Source organism: Microcebus murinus, chromosome 26, assembly GCF_040939455.1.
Source record: "Microcebus murinus isolate Inina chromosome 26, M.murinus_Inina_mat1.0, whole genome shotgun sequence".
Taxonomy (NCBI): Eukaryota; Metazoa; Chordata; class Mammalia; order Primates; family Cheirogaleidae; genus Microcebus; species Microcebus murinus.
The window spans coordinates 14,708,447-14,730,905 of record NC_134129.1 but is presented as its reverse complement, the minus strand read 5'-3'; the positions used below and the strand labels follow the sequence as shown (position 1 = coordinate 14,730,905).

The window sequence follows — 22,459 nt, the reverse complement described above, 5'->3', positions numbered from 1 at the left end:
TAATAATGATAAAAATAATAGGTCAAAATGTTAATTTATATATCATTAATTTGGCACTGAAGTATGCATTGCCTTACATCATTTCCTCCGTTAATGTCTTGAATACATGTGGAATGATTCATTCATGCATTTACTAATATTGGGAACCTATGTGCCAAGCACTAACACAGGCACTAGAAATACAATCCCTGCCCTCCTAGGGCATGTATTCTAGGGAGAAAAGAGAAACAATAAACACATAGATGATGAAACACATGGCAGGTCAGAAAGTAAGAAGCAATGAGGAGAACACTAAAGGTGCAGATAGAAAGAAAGTTCGGGAACTGCTTTATATAGGATGGTCTCTCTTAAGGTGAATTTTGAAGCAGGGGCCCAAAAGAAGCAAGGGATGAGGCTATCTGGCGTAGAGCAGCCTGGCCAAATGGAACAGAAGTACACAGGCCCCAGGGCAGGAGGAACACAGAGAGCAGGTTGAGGAGTAACAGAGGAGCCAGTGTGACAACAGTGGACAACAGTGGAAGGGACACAGGCAAGAGAAAGAGGAGCTGACATCAGAGAGGCAGCAAGGCCCACATCAGGTAAGACCTTGTAGGCACTGTGAGGACTTTGGATTTTCCTCTAAATAGGAGAGAAAGCCACTAACTCAAGGGTTTAGCAGACACATCCATGATCTCACTTCATCTTTAGAAGGAAGCGCTTAGCTGCTCTGTTGGAACTAGACCTTAGGGGGACCACAGCAGAAGAGGGAGATGAGTTAGAAGATTATTGTAATAATCCAGGCAGAAGATGGGGACTGGGACCACATGATGGAGGTAAAGATAATGAGATGGTGTCACATGCTAGACATATCTGGAAGGTCAAACTAATGGGATTTGAAAATAGAGTAGATGTAGTGTATGAGAAGACAAAAGGAGACCTCAAGTTTTTGAGCAATTTTGTTGCTCATAGCAGATCGCTTCCCCATGAGTTCTGTACATTTTAAGGAACTCGCCTTTAGTGTGAGTTCTTTTCCTCTGATCATCTCTTCCAAGTGGTTTGGCATTCAGGTGTGACAGGCAGAAGTATCAAAAGTTTAGAGGAATTGTTATGCTATTTTCTCATCTGAGACAGAACAGGTAACCAGGAAATTGGATCTGAGATAAACACCTAGAAAACAAGTGGTTATATTTTTCCCCTTCCCCAAGCCCAAGGCACTACAGACAAGTCTTTTTTCAGCTTCTTTAAGTGGGTAGTTTTATTTTTTAATTCATATTTATACATTTTTATCACATAAGACTCCATAGAAATTTTATAAATTATGTAGTATTGATTCAGGATGTGGATGATGTCAGTAGGCTGTCACTCCTGCTATAACAAATAGAAAAAACAAATAGAAGCAAAAATGAAACCCACATTTTAAGACATTGAAAAGCTATAGAAACAAAGAGATCTGGAAGAGTTAAATTCTAGAGAGGGAAAGGTCCTTCCTAGGAAATTGGAAGTCCTTTCTCTCCTGTCACTCTATCTGCATGACAGAATAAAGGGTGGGATCTCTCTGAGGAAAAACATTGACTTCAATCTCTATGGTCCTTTTGTACATAATATCTGACATATAATAAAACATTATGAAATACAAAGCACAAAAATGAGAACTACAATCAAAAGAAAAGAAAAACAGACAATATGAGCAGACACACAGATGATTCAATGAAATAGAAAGACACAATATCCTTAATGGGTTTGTACCTAATAACATAGCTTCAAAATACATGAAATAGGCCAGGTGCAGAGGCTGACTCCTGTAATCCTACCACCCTGGGAGGCTGAGGCAGGAGGATGGCTTACGGTCAGGAGTTCGAGACCATCATGAGTGAGAGTGAGACCCTGTCCCAAGTAAAAGTAGAAAAAATTAGCCTGACGTGGTGGCACGTACCTGTAGTCCCCGCTCATCAGGAGGCTGAGGCAGGAGAATTGCTTGAGCCCAGGAGTTTGAGGTTGCTGTGACCAAGCTGATGCCCTGGGCAACAGAGCAAGACTGTTTTAAAAAAAACCAAAAAAAAGATTGTTTCCACAGATGTAGCCAATCGAAAAAAACAAAAAGGAAAAAAAAAAAAAGATTGTATTTCATTATGGTTTTAATTTGCAATTCCCTGATTATTAATGTGATTGGCCAATCACCATTTTGTATGTTTTTTTTGGTAATTTAAATATGTCTTTGATAAAGTGCCTATCAAAGTATTTTGCCCATTTTTCTATTGGATTATCTGCCTGTCTTTTTTTTTTTTTTTTTTTTTTTTTTTTTTTTTGAGACAGAGTCTCGCTTTGTTGCCTAGGCTAGAGTGAGTGCCATGGCGTCAGCCTAGCTCACAGCAACCTCAATCTCCTGGCTCAAACAATCCTTCTGCCTCAGCCTCCCAAGTTGCTGGGACTACAGGCATGCGCCACCATGCCCGGCTAATTTTTTCTATATATATATTAGTTGGCCAATTAATTTCTTTCTATTTATAGTAGAGACGGGGTCTCGCTCTTGCTCAGGCTGGTTTCGAACTCCTGACCTCGAGCAATCCGCCCGCCTCGGCCTCCCAGAGAGCTAGGATTACAGGCGTGAGCCACCACGCCCGGCCCTGCCTGTCTTTTTAAAAATTAATTCGCAGGATTCTAACCATTTACTGGTTATGAGTGTAGCAATTACTTTTTCCTACTTTGTGCCTTGTATCTCACTCTGTGGTATCTTTTGATAAAGAAGAGCTTTTAATTTTAATGTTGTAGAGTGTATTGATATTTTCCCCCAGGTGCTTTTTATACCCTGTGTAAAAAAACAAACCCTCCTTACCATAAGATAATGAAAATAGTCTCCTATATTACCTTTTAACAGATTTCATTTTACCTTTCACATTAGGTCTTTAATCTGCCTGGAATTGATTTTTATGAACAGAGTAAGAAACGAATCCTATTTCTTTCTATCTCTCTCTGTGTGTCTGTCTCTGCCTTTGTCCCTAATTCTAGCTCTCGGGGTTTACTCATTTGACCTATCCCCATTTATTTTGAAGTTCATCATTTCCCCATTGATATGTTATGCAACCTCAACCATAGGTCAGGTGTTTATATATGTGGGTGTCTGTTTCTGGATGTTCCATGATGTTTCATTGTCTATTTTTCTGTCCCTGCTTCCTGTTACAACACTGACACCATTATTTATACTATACTCTGTGTTAGCAATTACAGCAAGTCTTCCAACCTTTATCTTCATCTTCAAGAGTGCCTTGGTCACCTTTAGCCCTTCTTATTTCCATATAAATTTTAGAATCCGCTTGGTAAATTCCACCAAAAGTTGAGGTTTGATTGGGATTATATTTATTTCATAAATCAGTTTAGGGAAAATTGTCATACTAACTATATGCAGTTTTCTAATTTATAAGCTTAGTATATTTCCCCTGTTAAATACATTTTATTTTATATCAGTAATATTTTATTTTCTTTGAAGATGTCTTACTATATTTTATTAGATTTATTCCTAGATACATAATATTTTAAGCTATTGTAAATTATTTCTTTGAAACATACAATTTACTATTTGTTGCCGGGAAATAGAAACATACAATTTTCTGTTTGTTGCCAGGAAATAGAAATAATCAACATTTATAAATTGATTTTTGTCTCCAGCAACCTGACCAAACTCTATTAGTTCTAATATTAATAGATTATCTGTAGACTCTTTTGGAATTTCTACTATTGGAGTTTCATATTGCCTTCAAATAATGACAGCGTTGTTTTTTATTTTGCAGTCTTTATACCTTTTATCTTTTTTTGATTTATTGAGATGTCTAGGGACTTCAGTAAAGCACTGACTCTAAGGATGACTGAATTTGGATTCATATTTTGAAGGCAGAGCCAATAGGATTTGCTGACAGCTTGTATTTTAGGCGGCGAGAGAAAGACAGGAATCAAGGTTGAGTTCAAGGTTTTTGGCCTGAGCAACTGGAAAAGTGGCATTGCTATTTACTGAAGGCAAAGCCAGTCATTTGTTGAACATACAGTGCTGTTAATTAAATAAAGACAAAAATGCTAATATTTATTAGCATTGATTTTTTTTAAATTTTTTTTCTTAAAGCCTATCAAATTTATCAGTGGGGCATTGACAGCATTGATCTTTCTAACAGACTTTCGCCTGGTTTTCCATTTTTGAAATAACTCACTCCAGTAAGGATTTAAACATTTACACATATTCTCAGTAGGGCTAAATTACAGCTTTCTGTTCAGCCACTGCCCTCTACAGGGGGCATCTCTGAATAGAAACTGTGCACCTGATTAAAATCCAAACCAAAAAACATGGGATCATTTTTCCTCCAGCCTCAACTTGCCTGTTTCTACTACGTGTATACACACATGCACACACACACACACACACCTATTTTTTTATTTTTATTTTTTTTTGAGACAGAGTCTCACTCTGTTACCCAGGCTGGAGTGCCATGGCATCAGCCTAGCTCACAGCAACCTCAAACTCCTGAACTCAGGGGATCCTCCTCCCTCAGCCTCCCGAGTAGCTGGGACTATAGGCATGCGCCACCATGCCCGGCTAATTTTTTTTTTCTATATATATTTTTAGTTGGCCAATTAATTTCTTTCTATTTATAGTAGAGACAGACTCTCAATCTTGCTCAGGCTGGTTTCGAATTCCTGACCTTGAGTGATCCGCCCACCTCGGCCTTCCAGAGTGCTAGGATTACAGGCATGAGCAACCACGCCCAGCCATATTATTATTATTTTCAATCTTCCCCAGGTCAGAAAACTATAAGAGAACCTCCTATTCAGGAAACCAGGTCCCTGCAATGCACTTATGAGATGTTCTGGAAAGGCTAGCTGCATTTCTGTGGAGTAAACCTAAGAACAATAAAGAAACAATGCAGGGATGACTCCTGCAGAGATTCCAGGTCACACAAAAAGGTCTTATTGTCCTAGTTGGAATGCCAATTTGGTCATCCTTTATCACCTGGCTATCAGGGAACTGATAAAGCCTTAAATGTTCTTGCACATAGAAGCAAAACCCTAAAAACTTGCACATTTATCAAACCCAAAGTCCCACTAACCTACCCATCCAGTTCCCCAAGGTTTGTTCAATACACATATAAGGTATCTCTTTGGGGTAAGGGTGATGAGTTGGTCACCTCTCCCCTCTTCCCCCCTCACCTACTACCCAATCTCAAGCACATGAAGCCCGAACTGGCAGTGACAGTTGTCTTGTAAAGAAAGCCCTCTGTCCTCAGTGTCCAAAACAGTGCCTGCTATACAAGAGGCACACAACACTTTTTTGCAATTAATATCTTAAGGGCTTTTTAAAAAGTACCCCAAAGAGCTAAATTTTCATTTACAGTAAAAAAAAAAAAAAAAAATACGTTTAAAATTGATGAGTCAATAAACAGTATTGTCACCACGTGGAGGTAAGTATCAGAACAAACAGCTGGTGGAGTTAAAAACGTTGCTTCTAGATTTGGAAAGTTTACTAAAAGTAAACACAATTTTTGCCACCGAACTATTTCTGTTACGTGCGATTACTTTGATGAGTTCCTACTTTACGTGTTCACAGGATACATATTTTCATCATCCTAATACAGATGATCCATGTTCGTGTATGACCTGGCTTTTTTTTTATCCACACAATTGTTTGCTACCACATGTAAAAGACACTGCAAACAATTGCAGTGTCTTTTCTTTTAAGATGCATTTTATTTTATTTTATTTTATTTTATTTTATTTTATTTTATTTTATTTTATTTCAGCTTATTATGGGGGTACAAATGTTAAGGTTACGCATATTGCCCATGCCTTTTAAATTGGCATTTAGAAATGAGTCTGATTATATAAAATGTGTATTTTATATTTTATATAATGGGCGCTGTTTTTGTTTTTTCGCTTCCCGCACAGTTCCGGTCATCACAAACGATGTCCGTGTTTCCGCAGTCTTCGCAGCTGTCACGCTGATGTCGCACGACGTGCGAACAGGGCCGGACGCACCCGAGTGGACGTTTGGGCTGTGCCCACTGGAAACCCTGCGGGCACGTGACCTAGTTCGTGTCGCTTTCCCGCGTCTGCGGACCCGCATCCGGCCTTCCGCGCGGGCATGGCCGAGCCCGGCGAGGCGCTGCCGGGGCCCGGCCGGGGACAGGGGAGCCGCGCGGCGGCCGCCGCCGGCGAGTCCCGGGCGTGGCCGGCGCGTCCCCGCCCCGCGGCGCGCGTCACAGACGTCCGGCGCGGCCGAGCCCGGCGCGGCGCGGGCGTGGCGGCCGCTCGGCTGGCGGCGGCGGCGGTGGCGCTGCGGTGGCGCTGCGGTGGCCGGGCGCGCGGCCATGGCTCCCTGGGCGGGGGCCGAGCTGGCGGCGCTGGACCCGCTGCGCACGCTGTGGCTCGCGCTGGCCGCCGCCTTCCTGCTGGCGCTGCTGCTGCAGCTGCTGCCGTGCGGCCTGCTCCCGGGCGGCGCGCTCTTCCAGGACCTCATCCGCTACGGGAAGACCAAGAGCGCCGGCCCGCCGCGCCCGGCCGTGTGCCGGGCCTTCGATGTCCCCAAAAGGTAACGGCGCGCCGGGGCGCCCGCGGCGGGTGCCGGGGCGCGCGGCCGGCAGGGGGCGGCAGAGGCGGGAGCGGGTTCCCGCGGTGCGTCCGGCCGCCGCGAGGCTCCGGGGACGCGGGGCCCGGTGTCCCCCGGCGCGGGACGCGAGCGTGCGGCCTCCCGGAGCCTCCCCTCGGCGGCAACGGCGGCGCAGCCGAGTTTAGGCCTGGTCGGTCACCCGGTGGCAACTGACAAGCTCCTTGGTCCGACTTGTCCCCTTCCCGTCCCCTGCGCTCTAGGGGCGGACAACCTGACTGGAGGTCGCCGGGACGCCTCTGTGGAAATAAAGGCAGGCCGGCTCTTCGCGCCTCTCTCTCCCCGACTCGTTTCCCCAGCCCTGGAAGTCAGGACGAAGGACTGAGACGCCGGTCGCCACAGGGGTGCCACCTCCTGTGGCCGCCCTGACGCGCCCAGCCCGCGCCTCTGGACAAGGCGGCCCAAAGATGGCACATTTTAGTCAGGCCCCGTCCCCAAGTCCCTCCATTTGACTTCCAGCCGTTTTCAAAACCAAGTTTAGTGGAAGATGAAGTGGTCAGGGGCTTCAGAGATTGTGAGACCTATTACAGTTTTCTTCTCTTCCTCTTTCTTCAGTTAGATTTCAAGACATGGCTGGGAAGAGTCAGCCAAACTCTGTAGAAATAGAGCAGGGTCTTTTCTATTAAGATGCATTTTATTTTATTTATTTTATTAATTTATTTTATTTTATTTATTTTATTTATTTATTTATTTATTTTATATATTTTATTTATTTATTTTATTTATTATTTTATTATGGGGGTACAAATGTTAAGGTTACGTATATTGCCCATGCCTTTTAAATTGGCATTTAGGAATGAGTCTGAAGGAATGTGACATGGTTCCTGAAAGATTAAAACATCTGGGTTGTCATTTAAAACACTCTCAGGTAGTGTCTGTCACAGGCCCAGCTGAAGGGACTAAGTATAATTTGCCTTCTGAAATGTGGATAATCCGCCAGTTTTGACTGCTGGAGAAAGATGTACCAGGTGTCAACACGGAGAAGGGCAAACTAGAACATTCTGAGGAACAGTGAAAGGAAGAAGTATGCAAGACACATTGGTCAAACCTTGGAGGCCCTTGCTATTACCTGTCATATTGTTTTTAATCAGGGTTAACTTCTTTTCTACTTGATAGCAATTTATTTTCTGAATTTTGAAAAAGGCATTCGTGTTCCCGGATTAAAAGGCATGTTTACAATTGTTCCCTGAATTTACCTATTTCTCTGGATTTCAGGCCCAAGCACTGTCACTGTTCAAGTCTGTCATTATATGACAGCCAGGAAAGAGACTTGGCGTCTTTCCCTTATTCAGTACTGTAACAACTGGTACTCATTGGGTTTCTTGTAATTTCTGCTATACTATATTGTGAAATAATTTAGACCTTTTGCTTCTTCCAGAAGTCTAGAGAAGAACCTCCCATGGTGTTCGAGTGCTCTTTTTTTCTCTCTCTAAATTAAACAAACATTTCTTTTAGTACTGGAGAAGCTACTACAAATCTAGGCCAGTCATGAAAGACATTTTTATTGAGACCCAAAAAACCCAGAGCATTTGTATCAAAGCTGGCAGTGTCTCCAAAAAAAATTAATACATACATTACTCTCCTTCTAAATTTTGTTAACTCCTGTCTATATGAAAAGGGAGGATAGTTAGAGTTGGGTTGAGGTGAGAGTCTACAGACTCTTCTATGCTTCTCTGTATTTTCCAGAGTGCCTTCACTGACAGTTGGCTTATCCCTTTTATAATCAGGAAAAAATAATAAGTGTTAATGGCCAAGTAACATGTCGGGGAGATTTTCCTGATTTATTAATAATAACCACCAGTGAATGAGCGGCTACACATATGACTACTAAGTGTAGTATATGCCTTTTCTCATTTAATCCTCACGGTAGATCTGTGAGGGAAATGTTATTGTCATTATTCCCATTTACAAATGTGCAAACTCAAGCTTAGAATCAGAGGTGACTTGCCCAGTGGTGCTAATGCTGGCATGGGTCGTACTCGAACTCTGCCTGTCGGAATTTAAATCCCAAGCTCTTTGGCGAACCTCATGGAGAAGATCTTGTAGCATGCGAAGGCGAGTATGTGTGAAAGATCAGATAGGAATGGATTTATCACCAGAGGATGGCATCTAGTAAATATCTTGGTTAATCTAAATTTGAAACTATTTCGTAACCTTACTTAGATGCTCATATTGAAATATTTTTCCTTGTGCAATGTTTAGTAGTACTCTTAAACATGAAAATAAGCCTGTAATTTCTATACTTAGAAATAGGCAGGCTGGGCACGGTGGCTCTGGGCACAATAGCTCACACCGTAATCCTAGCACTCTGGGAGGCCAAAATGGGAGGATCCCTTGAGCTCAGGAGTTCAAGACCAGCCTGAGCAAGAGCGAGACCCTGTCTCTACTAAAAATAGAAATAAATTAGCCAAGCATGGTGGTGCACACCTATAGTTCTAGCTAGTTGGGAGGGTGAGGCAGGAGGATCACTTGAGCCCAGGAGTTGAAGGTGTGGATTGGAGCCTGGGTGACAGTTCGAGACCCCATCATCTCTATAAATTTTTTTTAAAAAGAAAGAAAGAAATAGGCGCCTGTAAAAATCACATTTCTGCACAAAAAGCATTACTTTGGTAATTTTGTTTGCAATTATTTTTTCCCAGAGGAGTCAAGAATGAAACCTTAAATTAGTTCCTGTTTCCATTACCCTGTCTGGTAGATTTTTTTTTTTTAATTAAAGTGAGGGTTGCTTTTCTTGTTTTCCTTTGGTTCCTAGAGTATTGATTTACCAGAAAGTCCTAATAAATAGGTGACCTCAAACATGCATCGTAATGCTTTAACTTGCAGAATGTATTAATATATGGAAGCAACTTCTTAAGTTTTAAAATGGTTCCAAATGGTATCAAAGCATTGCAGTTTAATTGGGCTCTAGAGACAGAAAGCTGCCCAGACTTTCCCCACTGGAGTCCAGGGTGGGTCTTAACCAGAGGTTCCAAGGGGATCTGTTGTCAAAATTCAGGGCAAACTTGGATTGGAAGAAAGTTATATCTTCATTTTCACTAAAGTCTCACTGAGATTTAGCAAGAATGTGATCAACAAACCACAACAATTGTAAGCGTTAGCAGTACCTGCAACTTTGTGATAGTTTTTTTTATATTACATTAAAAATATTGAAGATACCTCCAAGCATGATTGTTTTCATGCCTATGGGAACACTATAGTTAATTGAACACTAGATCTTATTTGATACATTAATGAAGAAGCATACATATTACTATATCACATTTGCTTTCCAGTAGTTGTATTACCTTGTGTGTCAGTATAATTGATTTATGCTTGTACAACATTTTGAGAAGGGCCTGTAACTTCACCAGACTCTGAAAGGAGTCCATGGCAGAGAAATGGTTAGTTAGAGCCCCTGCCATAGTCTATAAACTTTCCATTCATTTACTTTCGGCTCCTTTGTTACCCTGTCCCTAGCTCAGTGCCTGACAAGTCCTCTCAATCAGTACACTTTGAATGAATGACAAAAAAGAGGTTTGAGGTGTAGTTGGTTTGTTGATTAATTTGACTCCTTACTCTGAGAGTAACTTTGGTTGAGGGACCTTCTCTTTCCTTGATTTATCTAATCAGTGTTTATAGAATATTTACTGTGACAGGAGGTATTCTAGGCTCCTTGGAGTTTATCTTCTAGGAAAGGAGACAGCAACATGTAAACAAATCTTGTAAAGCTAGCCAGATAATTTCAGATGGTGACAAGTGCTTTAGAGCTGTGGTCCCCCTGGCCTGTTAGGAAACCAGGGACATGCAACACCTCCTGAGCTCTACTTCCCCGCCATGCCCCACCTTGGAAAAATTGTCTTTCCATGAAATGGGTCCCTGGTGCCAAAAAAGGTTGGGGACCGCTGCTTTAGAGGAAATCCAGCAGAGTTATTTGATCTGGGAAGCAAGACAGGGGTTGGGGTGGGAGTGACAACCTGGGGGACAGAAGCTACTGAGGCTTTGGGGAGAAGGCGTTGGCATTGCATTGTGTGATTTGGAGTGTTTTGTTTTGTTTTGTTTTCCAATGAAACTTTATTGGAAGTTTTGGAAGTCAGTCCCAGGCCGGGCCTGGTGGCTCTCGCCTATAATCCTAGCACTCTGGGAGGCCCAGGCAGGCAGATCGCTCAAGGTCAGGAGTTCGAAACCAGCCTAAGCAAGAGCAAGACCCCCGTCTCTACTAAAAATAGAAAGAAATTAATTGGCCAACTAAAAATATATAGAAAAAATTAGCCGGGCATGGTGGCGCATGTCTATAATCCCAGCTACTTGGGAGGCTGAGGCAGAAGGATCACTTGAGCCCAGGAGTTGGAGGTTGCTGTGAGCTAGGCTGACGCCACGGCACTCACTCTAGCCTGGGCAACAGAGTGAGACTCTGTCTCAAAAAAAAAAAAAAAGAAGTCCCAATAGAACTTTGAAGTTCATATAATTTTTATGTGTCATGCAATATTCTTCTTCTTTTGATTTTGTTCAACCTGATTTATGTTTTAAAAGGGTGACTGGCCACTAAGAAGACCAGAGAATAGGCTAGTAAGGTGGTCCAGGCAAGAGACGGTGAATGGTGTGGATTGGAGTGTTAGCATAATATAGGTCATGACATTAGAGCACGTAGCAGAAGGCTGGGCACCTTGTCGGAACTCAGTAAACAATAGTTCCTGTCCTTGGGTAACCCCATAACTCCCCTAACTGGGGCCTAGAATTAGTTCCAGCCACAAGCAAATATGTAGCAAATCAGATCATGTATAATAGGCTCAAAAGCATAGAGTAGCTTCTAACTCACAGTAAAAGCTTAAGACCCTACACAGTCTCGTCCCCACCACCTCACTGACTGTAGACTCTGGTTTGTCTCCTGTCCAGCTCTGTCCCAGTGTTGAGGTCCTCTCTGCCAAGGCCTCTCTTGCACCTCAGGGCCTTTGCACAGCCTGTTCTCTCTACCTGGGAAGCTCTACCCCCAGACAGCCACGTGGTATGCATCCTCACTTCCTGTAGTTCTGCTCACATATTACCTTTTCAGTGAGGCTCTCCTGTCTGTCTTGTTTCAAATTATGATTCTACCATGCCCAGCATTTCTTCATCCTCTTTTCTACTTTAGTTTTCTCAATAGCGATTACTGCCTGCTGACATGCTGTGACATTTACTGTGTGTGTGAGTCAGCTCCATGAGGCACAAACTGCTGTCTGTTGTGTTCGCTGCTGCAGCCCCAGCGCGTGCGCAGTCCTGGCGTAGAGTGAGCACTCAGGTGTTTGTTAATCAAAGGAGTGCTCACTCAGCACCCAGTGTCACCATAAGGATGGCCTTGTTCCTACCCCCAAGGGCCTGGAAAATAGTGCCGCAGTTAAGCAAAGTGCCAAAGCAGGAGAAAAGAGAGCATCCCAAACAGATGACAGTGGCGTTTTTAGATCTGCTTTTTGAGGCTCAAGGTGGATCTTTAAAACCAAGCAAGAGATGTGACTTGGCATTAAATGTTTAAAAAAAAAAAAAAAATTTTAAAAAGAAGCAACAAAAACAGCGCATTACTCATTCATTTCGTTCTTCTTTAAGTTAAAAAAAAAAAGTCTCTACCAAGAAGAGGAAGCCCTGGAGAAAAAAAAAGAATAAATAAAAAAGAAAAAAAAATCTCTCTGGTAACTAGGTAGAGAACAGTCTGGTTGTGGGACTAAGGGTTGTAGACTGGAGTCTGGGAGAATAGTGAAGATTATTTAATTTCATCTACATAATCTTCTAAGGTTTCTGTGGTTATCTTCATGTGGCAGATGAGAAACCTAAGGCTCAGAGAGGTTATGTTATTTATCCAAGGTCACACAGTAAATGGCAGCATTTGGCTCCAGACTCAGCTTGTGCTCTCTGTTGTGCTCTTATGCATGCAACTTGGGCTTGCCCGGACTTGCTTTTCCGCCCCTCTTATACTCATTACTTGCTGGTTTATATCAAGCCACAAGTCAAGCAAATCACGAGTGTTTTGTACAAGTTGCTAAGCTTCTTACTGTTCCTTGGTGTTTTTGATCCACATGTATATTGGTTTGTTTTTTATTCCTACATTTTGTTTTGCTTGCCTGATTTCCCTTTGTATGAAATATTTTGTTTTATTGTCACAGACTAATGAGAAAAGAAGTGGGGCTTAATATTAACATGTACATGAAGCATTGAAGACCAGGGAAAGCCAGGTGACCTGACCTCAGGGCACCCAGCAGAGTCAAAAAGGTTTTGAATTCGTCTCAATGGAGAAAAATAGTAGGAAAAGTACAGGTGAACCTGTTAGGCTCTTCTGCCATATTAGGTGGTTTGGTTTCAGCAGATCAACGTCATCTTTCACATTAAATTAACATTGCTAATTTCAACTGCATTGGTTTTGTGGTCTTATTTGTATTTAGTTTGGAAACGTGTTCATTGCAAAGTAGGCTCTGTAGTTGTCTGAGAATTGTAACCATCTGGAGTTGATACCTAGTGTTAGGACTGTAATATTTGTCGTGTTATAATAAAAGAAATTTGGATCAACTCAATCCAGAAAAACGCCGGGTCAGAAGATCTTTAAGGTCTCTCCCAGCCCTGAGGGTCTGTGATTGTGCAAATCTTGCATTGCAGCTGTGTGGCTGCTCCTGCCGCATTGCTTGGGGTTTTGAAACCTTTTGCAGACTTAGCTTGTTTTAGCTCAATCTAGGTTCTCTCTGCAAGGGCCCAGGAACCTCCTGTTTGGAACTTGAGCTCGCTGATGTTACCCAAAGATAAGAGAGATTGCTGATTGACCTTCCTTCTGAGTTTAACAAAGTCGGTTAACCTCAGAGAGATCTCTTTTTCCTGTATGCTTACCAGTCCCGTCATTGAAAGGGAATTTAAAAAAATCTGAACACCTGCAGGATTCGGGTTCTGTTAAAAAGCAAAACTCTACACTTTTGCGAATGGAAAGGTGGGAGGGATAGAGAAACTAAAAATAATCTTCCTGCATCATGGCCCCAAAGCGGATCCACCCAGATGATTGCCTAACTTGTTTTTTCTTTTGCAGATATTTTTCTCATTTCTATATCATCTCAGTGCTGTGGAACGGCTTCCTGCTCTGGTGCCTTACTCAGTCTCTGTTCCTGGGAGCACCTTTTCCAAACTGGCTTCACAGTTTGCTCAGAATTCTTGGGGCTGCACAGTTCCAAGGTAACAACCCTGTGGCTCTTTGCAACACTGCACTCTGTTCCCATTGTTCCTGTCTGCAGGACAGCGGGATGTCGCCTCTTACACCCTCCTCAGCAGGGCCTGGGAGTGAAAGCTGGGGGCAAAAAGAGCTTTGCATGGTTCATCGCTGGATGGCCAAAGGGATGTCCCCAAGTCCTTCCCTGAGCTCAGGGCAGGGCCAAGAGTCCGTGTTCCATCTCCTGACTTCCAGCAAGTGCTGTGCTCTGCACAGGACTGGCTGTTCTCCCTCTGATATTTTTAGTACCGTTGATAAATTTATAAAGAAGTCTTTACCCATCGTAGGGAGGAAGCTTTTAAGATCCCATAGGTTTGCCTTGAAACATTTATCGTTTATATTGTTGCAACAAAAATCATGTCTCAGAACTCCAGAAATTTGATAAAAAATTACTTGTTGATAAACGTCTAAAAAGATTTGTCATGCTGTGAGGCTCTGGTTAGATAATAAAATTCACTGTAAATAGTTTTTGACCAGATGATTACAAGAGAGCCTTTAAATTTGCCATACTCAGCAGGAGATAAAGGCTTTGCAGGAACAGTTTTTAACATAAAGAATTGAAGGCGAAAACCATGAAGTGGCCTCAGTTACAGTGGGGGGGGGGGCAGCGTTAAAGATGGATTGTTCTGGTCCTATCTCTGTCCTTTGTTCCAGCAGCCAAATGACTGACTCCCTAGGAACAATCCTTTTCTGTTGAACCAGAGGGACTGATTGCAAAAGATGCCTCTCAGAAAACCCATGTCCAGTCCCATCTGGGAGGGGACCCCACTTCATTCATTAACCCTTCACCTCCTTGTTTGTCTCCTGTGGGACTGGCTGGTGCTTTGGTATCTGGGGGGGTTGGTTGTGAGCAGTTTTATTTGCCTGGTTGCCTTAACCTGTTCCTAAAGAGTTAAAACTAAGCTTGGATTTATTTAAAATACACAAACGGGCTAAGCTCATCTGTTGTTAGAAGTAATGATAGAGACTGTTGACCCTGGGAGGGGGGGGGAGGGGCACAGTGCCTGGAGGGGACACTAAAGTGCTGGTCACCAAGTTTCTTGATCTTGGTGCTGATAGGTGGGCAGGATGGGCTGGTTTAGTTTGTAAAAGGTCACTAGGCTGTATCTTTATGGGGGGGGGCATGGCTGTGTAACTTATTTAAAAAAAAAATCTAGGGCCAGGCACAGTGGCTCACGCCTGTAATCCTGGCACTCTGGGAGGCCGAGGCGGGCAGATCGCTTAAGATCAGGAGTTCGAAACCAGCCTGAGCAAGAGCAAGACCCCATCTCTACTAAAAATTAGAAAGAAATTAATTGGCCAACTAAAAATATTTAGAAAAAAATTAGCTGGGCATGGTGGCACATGCCTGTAGTCCCAGCTACTCGGGAGGCTGAGGCAGGAGGATCGCTTGAGCCCAGGAGTTTGAGGTTGCTGTGAGCTAGGCTGACGCCATGGCATTGTAGCCCGGGCAACAAAGTAAAACTCTGTCTCAAAAATAAAAAATAAAAAACTAGGTTTTATGTTTTTTAAAACCAGCTTTTCTTTGTACTTCTTTGGAGACAGGGAGGTGAGAAGGGTGAGAGACAGGTAAGAAGATCTTGGGGTAGAAGATCTTGTAGATCTTGGGGCTCACTGTCCCCTTAAAAGTATAATTTTCTTTTTTTTTTTTTAATATGGAAAGAAGTGCATGACACTGTTCCTGTTCCCATCTCCCCCTCTGCCTCTGTGGGCGCCTGTGACAGGGACCCCAGCAGGCGGGCCTGCCCAAAGGCTACCAGGAACTAACTCTTCGCAGCTGTTTGCATCTGGCTGTTAGCGCCAGGACCCAGAGACCGAAACCCCCTCCACAGCGATGGCCACGTAGCCTGCAAAGCTGCCACGTGGTGAAGCAGATCAAGAGTCAGTGTTTGTCCCAGCCCTGTCCCTAACTTACTGTGTAACCTTGAGCCAAGCCCCTTGACTTCCTTTGGCCCATTTCTTTATTGTGAAAAAAAGGAAGGAGTTAGACCGGGTGATTTCTAGGCGATTGGCCCTTTCCTAGCTCCATACCGGTTTAATACTCTGTTTAACAGTAGAGCAAAGCAAACTGGATTAGTCTCAGAAGATGCTGAACGTGTTGCCTTCTGCATTGCAGGCGGTGAGCTGGCGCTGTCCGCGTTCTTAGTGCTCGTGTTTCTGTGGCTGCACAGCCTTCGACGACTCTTCGAGTGCTTCTACGTCAGCGTGTTCTCCAATGCCGTGATTCACGTCGTGCAGTACTGCTTTGGCCTTGCCTACTACGTGCTCGTGGGCCTCACCGTGCTGAGCCAGGTGCCGCTGGACGGCAGGCATGGTGAGTGGCCCTGCCAGGACCTCGGGCAGAGTCCCCCACCGAGCACGGTGAGGAGTTCAAAAGCAAGAGACAGGCCTGGTCCGGTTTGCATTTGAGGAAGCTAGACTCTTCTAGCAGATTTAAAAAGTCAACATGAGCCAGACGCAGTGGCTCACGCCTGTAATCCTAGCACTCTGGGGGGCAGAGGCGGGAGGATCATTTGAACTCAGGAGTTCAAGACCAGCCTGAGCAAGAGTGAGACCCCTGTCTCTGCTAAAAATGGAAAGAAATTAGCTGGACAACTAAAAAATATATAGAAAAAAGTAGCCGAGCATGGTAGCACATGTCTGTAGTCCCAGCTACTCGGGAGGCTGAGGCAGGAGGGTCACTTGAGCCCAGGAGTTTGAGGTTGCTGTGAGCTAGGCTGACACCACAAAAAAATAAAAAAAAAACAAAGCTTTTCTTTAAATGAGGCTGCCTCGGGGTACAGGACGCAGTGTGTGGTCCATCAAAATTGCTCTCACTGGCCAGAAAGAGAGAAGCAAAACCATGACCTTATTTATGGGGAAGAAATGAAGTGGTTCTTTTGTTTTGGGGTGGGGCGCGGGACAAGGGGCTGTCTAACATAGATGACAGTCACTTTTGTGAAAACAATGCATGCTATTAAGAATTCCAGGCATTTGTGGTGATGGATGTGAGTTTTTAGTGCTGAGATTAACTGGACCTTATAGGCGTGGTCTTCATGAGCCCAGACACTGCGGATCTGACTGTTTTCTCTAAGTCCAAGGCTCCGTGTTTCCGTAATCTGTCGTATTCATCCTTGAAAACAGACTGAGGTCTAGATAGTTCCAGCACTCGACGAGTGAGCTTCCTCCCCAGGTTTGACTTCGGTATCAGAGTGCCTGCTTGAAAGTCCTCTCTCTCTGTTGCTATAGCACAACCTAAAAAGCCTCTGTGAGCAGGGGAATGATTTGAAAGCAGGCTTTACTGCCAGTCTTTCTCAATCCTGAATTATTTATTGGCTCCAGCTGCTCAGCTAGCGTCTCTCCACCTCTGAACTTAATCAAGTCAGTTACTCCTCCCTGGCCTTTCTGCGGTGGCATTCCTGTGTTCAGCCCGTACCATGGTCAGTCTCTTCGCCTGGCTGCATTCCAACTTCAGCCTTCCCTCCTGTGTAAATAGTTGAGGAAAGGCAGCTCGGCCTGCAGAAATAGCTTTCTAGACATTCCTTTCTGCAGTTGTTCTCTGCTTCACCTCCTTGTCCTTCAAGGGGTCATCTGGGGTCATTTGGGACACCATGGCGAGAGCTGGTTTAAGTAATTCATTGAGAGAGGACACATTTGCCAGCCACAAAGTCTGATAGAAGTAACACAGGCTTGGGAGTCAAACAGGCCTTTGTGTGGTTTATTTAATGGTTCTGACCCACAGAGCCTATGGCAGTAATTAGGGACATGTCACGATTTCACAGGACTCTTGGGAAAGTGAAAAGAGGAATATCTGTAAAGTAGAATGTGAGCCCCATAAGGCCTGGCTGGGATCTTGCCAGAGTTATTCACTGCTTTGTTCTTCATCCCTGCGACAGTGCCAGGCTTGGGAGACACTCAGTGAGTAGCCAAGGAATGGAGGAACAATCATAATAAATACCACCCAGATCGGACCGTCGGGAAACACGAGCCTTCCACCTGCCTTCCCTTTTCTGCACTGTAATTCCAGCCTTACCCTGATGGGGCCTTTTTACCCTCATAGATCATTTCTCTGCACTAGGTAGGGATTTGAATTTTTAGTCACTCACTTTAACTTTTAATCCTATGGTGACTTGCTCTTGAAGTCCATCCTCTTTAAAACTGTATTTTTCATATTTTGGTTATTTTTAACTTAGGAAACTAGAACCTCGTAGTTAAATGGCTATGCTTGCACACATTAAAAGATTGTAGATTGATTTTGGAGAGCAAGTTTTTAAAAGTAATTAACACAGGTAGACTTTGGGGAATTCTCGATAGTCATTGGCTATCACCAACCAATTCCTGCTTCTAGGTACCCATATGGAATCCTGTGATCCTTGCTTCTCTTACACGGATCAACTTTTTAGGGGGTCCCTCTTGGCTGCAGAGCCTCAGGTTCTTGCCTGTTACCCACAGACAAGTTTGTTTCTTTGGTTAGGACTCTGTCTAGGCTGCTGCTCCCTTCTGGTTGTTTCTACGCCTAAAACTAAATCTCTCCGACTAGGGTATCTCGAATCCAGACGTAGCATTTTGTTGTTCATCCTGCAGTTTACATTTCTCCTCTCTTGGAGAAGCCTCCCTCCTAGCCTTTCCCTCTGCTGATTTTCTTTGCTGGCCAGAGCCAGTCAAGTCAGCATTCTGTACACAGGGTCTCCCCAGTAGTGACTCGGCATGGTGGCTCAGGGAGAGATTTCTTTAGAAAGTGCTTCCTGACAGCAAAAAGAAGACTTAAAGCTGGGCTTAGCAATAGAAACAGAGTAGCCTTACCAAGCAAGAGCAGCTCACTGCTTGAAGCATTGGAAGAAGGAGCAAGAGAACTTGTCCCTAAGGAATTCTCTGCCTGGGGCCACTGAAGCTTGGGCCAGGGGGACAGTGTTCTCCCCTCTGGACTTGGGAAATTTCAGCAGGATACCTTTCCTACTCATGAGGACTAATTGTGAATAATTATGTTTCTACTACTGAAATGATTTTTTAATTCCCTGAGCATCTGAAATTTTTCAGAGTTGGCTAATAATTCTATTTTCTGTAGTCTATATAATAGGGAAAAATCTAGTGATGCAGGCGCGGTGGTTCCATATCCTTGGCATGCTGATGTTCATCTGGTCATCTGCCCATCAGTACAAGTGCCACGTCATTCTCGGCAATCTCAGGAAAAATAAAGCAGGTGAGATCTCTTTTAGAGCCTCTGCATGTGCATTTTAACCCTCACAAGTTAGTTCTCTGCGTTCCTGCCTTCTTTTCCTTCCTGCCCTCGTTAGTTGACTAGTCTATATCAAATATTCATTTTTTGACAAGAGACCTCTCTGGGCCTTGATCTCCCCCACTGTAAAATGAGAGCCTTATATTGAAAGATCTCTCTGTCCCCATGCAGGCCTGATGTTCTGTGATTCTGTGCTGTGCCCACATTTTGAAGACCGGGCTGCACAGATGTATGTATCTGACCAGCCTGTGAGAGCTAATATCCCTCCAAGTTAGTATCAGTCCAGCCAGAGCAAAACACTTGACCTTTCAGTTAGCTCGTGTTGACTTATCACAGGTACAGTTTCCATTAGGCTTTTTGAAATATTAAAAATGAAATCATATTATTTAATATTTTATCACCAAGTACTTATTTTGTGCCAGGCCCTGTCGTAAGTGCTCTCCATAGAGCTTTACCATACCCGCATGAAATGAGTGCAGTCTAATCCTCATTTTACAGGTGGGGAAACTGAGGCACGAAGAGGTTAAGCAACTTATGTGAAGTTGCACAACTAGTAAAGGGGGGGAGCTGGCATTTGAGCTCATGCAGGCTGACTCTGGAGCCTGAGCTCTTAATGACTAACTTAGAGGACCACAGGGAGAACTGGCTTTCCTTTCGTTCATATGATCAGCCGACAATATGACCTGAGTCTGTGACTTTTTAATATGCAGTGGATCGACAGTGGGAGTGTGGCAGGATGGTGGTTTGCACACGGGTGCGTGATAATTTTTTTCTAGTAGTTTCTGTGAATGATTGGGGAGTGAAAGTGGTAAAACTCTCCTTCCCAAACTTCAAATGCTCACGAAGGCTTCTTTTGCCATTTCAGGCGTGGTCATTCACTGCAACCACAGAATCCCTTTCGGAGACTGGTTCGAATACGTTTCCTCCCCCAACTACTTGGCGGAGCTGATGATCTACATTTCCATGGCCGTCACCTTTGGGTTCCACAACTTAACTTGGTGGCTAGTGGTGACGTATGTCTTCTTCAGCCAGGCCCTGTCTGCTTTCCTCAGCCACAGATTCTACAAAGGCAAATTTGTCTCCTACCCAAGGCATAGGAGAGCTTTCCTGCCATTTTTGTTTTAAGATAACCTCAGCCATGAAGAACGCAGACGAGGTGGCAGATTCGACCCCGAAGGACAGTGAAGTCAGAAAACCAAAGTACAGTTTCTGCAGAGCTGTCTGAAACCCTCTGTTCCATTTTTTTACCCCAAAAGTTTTCACTGAATGAACAATATATGAAGGTTCAAGAAAATGAATCTTTAAAGTGTCTTCCAAGAAGAAATAACTGGCAGATCTGGGATTGGTGTGTCTGCTCTCTGGGATGGTTTATGAAGCCGACAAACTGATAAAAAGTAGATGAGGATTCGCCAAGCTGCTCCACAAGCAAACTAACCATGAACATATAACATATAAACAGCTTCTCACATACACATACATACATACAAACAGCTTTTCATATACACAGACATACATACACAAGGGAAGAGATAAGATCACCTATGGCTAGTTCAGCCTATTAGGGAAAAGCGAACTGGACTATATAATAATATAGTAGGTGTTCAGTAAATGTGTGTTGCATTTCAGTAAAAGCAGAGTAGCCTTTGAAAATAACAATAATATACAAATTTTACCCCAACAGTTTCAGAGGAAAATGAGTTTGTTGGAGTTCATTTATACTTTCACACATTATCATAAACATCTCCAGTTATCAATAGACATTTCCACTCATCCCCCCCCCTCAAATCATAGTCTAACAGAAAGTTTTGAAACCTCTTTTATTTGCCACTTTTTTGGTATCCTCTTGAAGGGAGTACTTCAAAAGTGAAAATATTGGAAAATAAATATTTTTATATTTATGCATAGCAAGCCTTTGTGAATGAAATCGACATACTCTGGATTGGATAGTACTGTAGCCTCGTTTACATGTAGTTATTCAAATTGTATTAATGTCTGTCTGTGTTTATTTCAACTAATAGAATGAATCTGAACATATTTAGGCATAACGTTTACATTTAAAATAGCTTATATTAAAATACCTGTGATTGATTCAGGGGGAAATAAATGCATGGTATCAAAGAAAAACAAAAACTTGAAAAATAAGACTACAGTCTGAGCATCACAGTAAAAACTACACATTTGTGTAGCATAAGATTTTCTGGCTTATTGGCTGACGTATTAACTATTCTTTTTATGCAGATGTCCTATTGTAAGTACCAAAGTTTTGCATTTATGTGTACCTGCTATAAGGGAAAATGCCTCATTATGAACGAGATAAATATCAAATGCACAATCTAAGAATATCTCTCCGTACTCCAGTCCCTGGAGTTCTAAACCAAGGCATTAAACTGAGATTCTTTTTAATAGAACCTTAAATACATGCATGTCAAAGCACATTCAAAAGTTCTTACAATTCTGATGTAGCATTTTCTCTCCCATCAATCAAACACCACTTAATTAAGGTTAACCTGTTGCTCAGTCTATTCAAATAAATGACATATGCATTTTTACTTACTTAGAATTTGCCATACTCAGGAAGAAAACTATTTGTACGTTGGAAATGGAAAGCATATTGCAGTTTGGTCTTCATTTCCACACAAATGGCATGTGTAATGTTTAGTGACAAATTATTTGGGAGGGGAAATTGTATTTTATTGTAGCATGCAATTTCATACCCAGTTTAGACTAGGGATTTGGCTGATGTTCTGGAATCTCATTGTACTTTTACACAAAATAATGAGCATCTCCCACGAAGAACTCTGCCAGGGGTTGTGAGAAAGCTGCAGAATCCAGTTTCCCACTCCCTGGCCCTGCTGTCTCCGTCACATTTGTCACTGTTTTCTATTTTCCCTTTTCCTCCTTTGCATTGCTACGCAAAGAGAAAAGAGGAAATAGTGATGTCCTCATAGGGGTTCAAAAAAAAGTGACATGGCCTTTAGTGAAAGCTTAACCACTAGAGAATAATTGAGAATTGTGATTTGCTTGTGATGTCAGAATAAGCACTGGTTTTTGTGTTAGTGAAAACATTCCGTCTGCCTACAGGGAGCACCAGAGAATGTGCAGATTCTTCATCAGGATGATCCAGAAATGGCTTGGAGGTAGAGATTCTTGATTTTCCTGTTGGCTCAGTCGCATAGCCTTAATCTTTCATTCTCTGATATTGTTATGCTAGGGGAAAGGATGTCAAACTACCTCATCAACAGCATTGGCTGGATTAACTACTGACTATAAAAGTATGCTAAAAATAAGCCTTTGTTTTCATTGCGCCTCCAAGTTGTAGCTCATCCTACATGCTAACATTCGCTTATAGTGAGCATGGATTATTTTGTCTCTGCAAAGCTGTGTTCTGTATTATGCTTTTAATTCAATGAATGGTTATTGGTAGAATTCC

General features: G+C 43.0%; 1 protein-coding gene across 1 annotated transcript; it reads left to right on the top strand.

Moving 5' to 3' along the window:
- Positions 1-6,223: 6,223 nt before the first annotated feature.
- On the top strand, positions 6,224-20,937 carry SRD5A3 (steroid 5 alpha-reductase 3). The gene is made up of 5 exons (XM_020285285.2): positions 6,224-6,547; positions 13,638-13,780; positions 15,931-16,128; positions 18,859-18,993; positions 19,895-20,937. Exons 1-5 carry the CDS (start codon positions 6,327-6,329, stop codon positions 20,152-20,154), a joined length of 957 nt encoding a protein of 318 aa, XP_020140874.2. The 5' UTR covers positions 6,224-6,326; the 3' UTR covers positions 20,155-20,937.
- Positions 20,938-22,459: the final 1,522 nt, after the last annotated feature.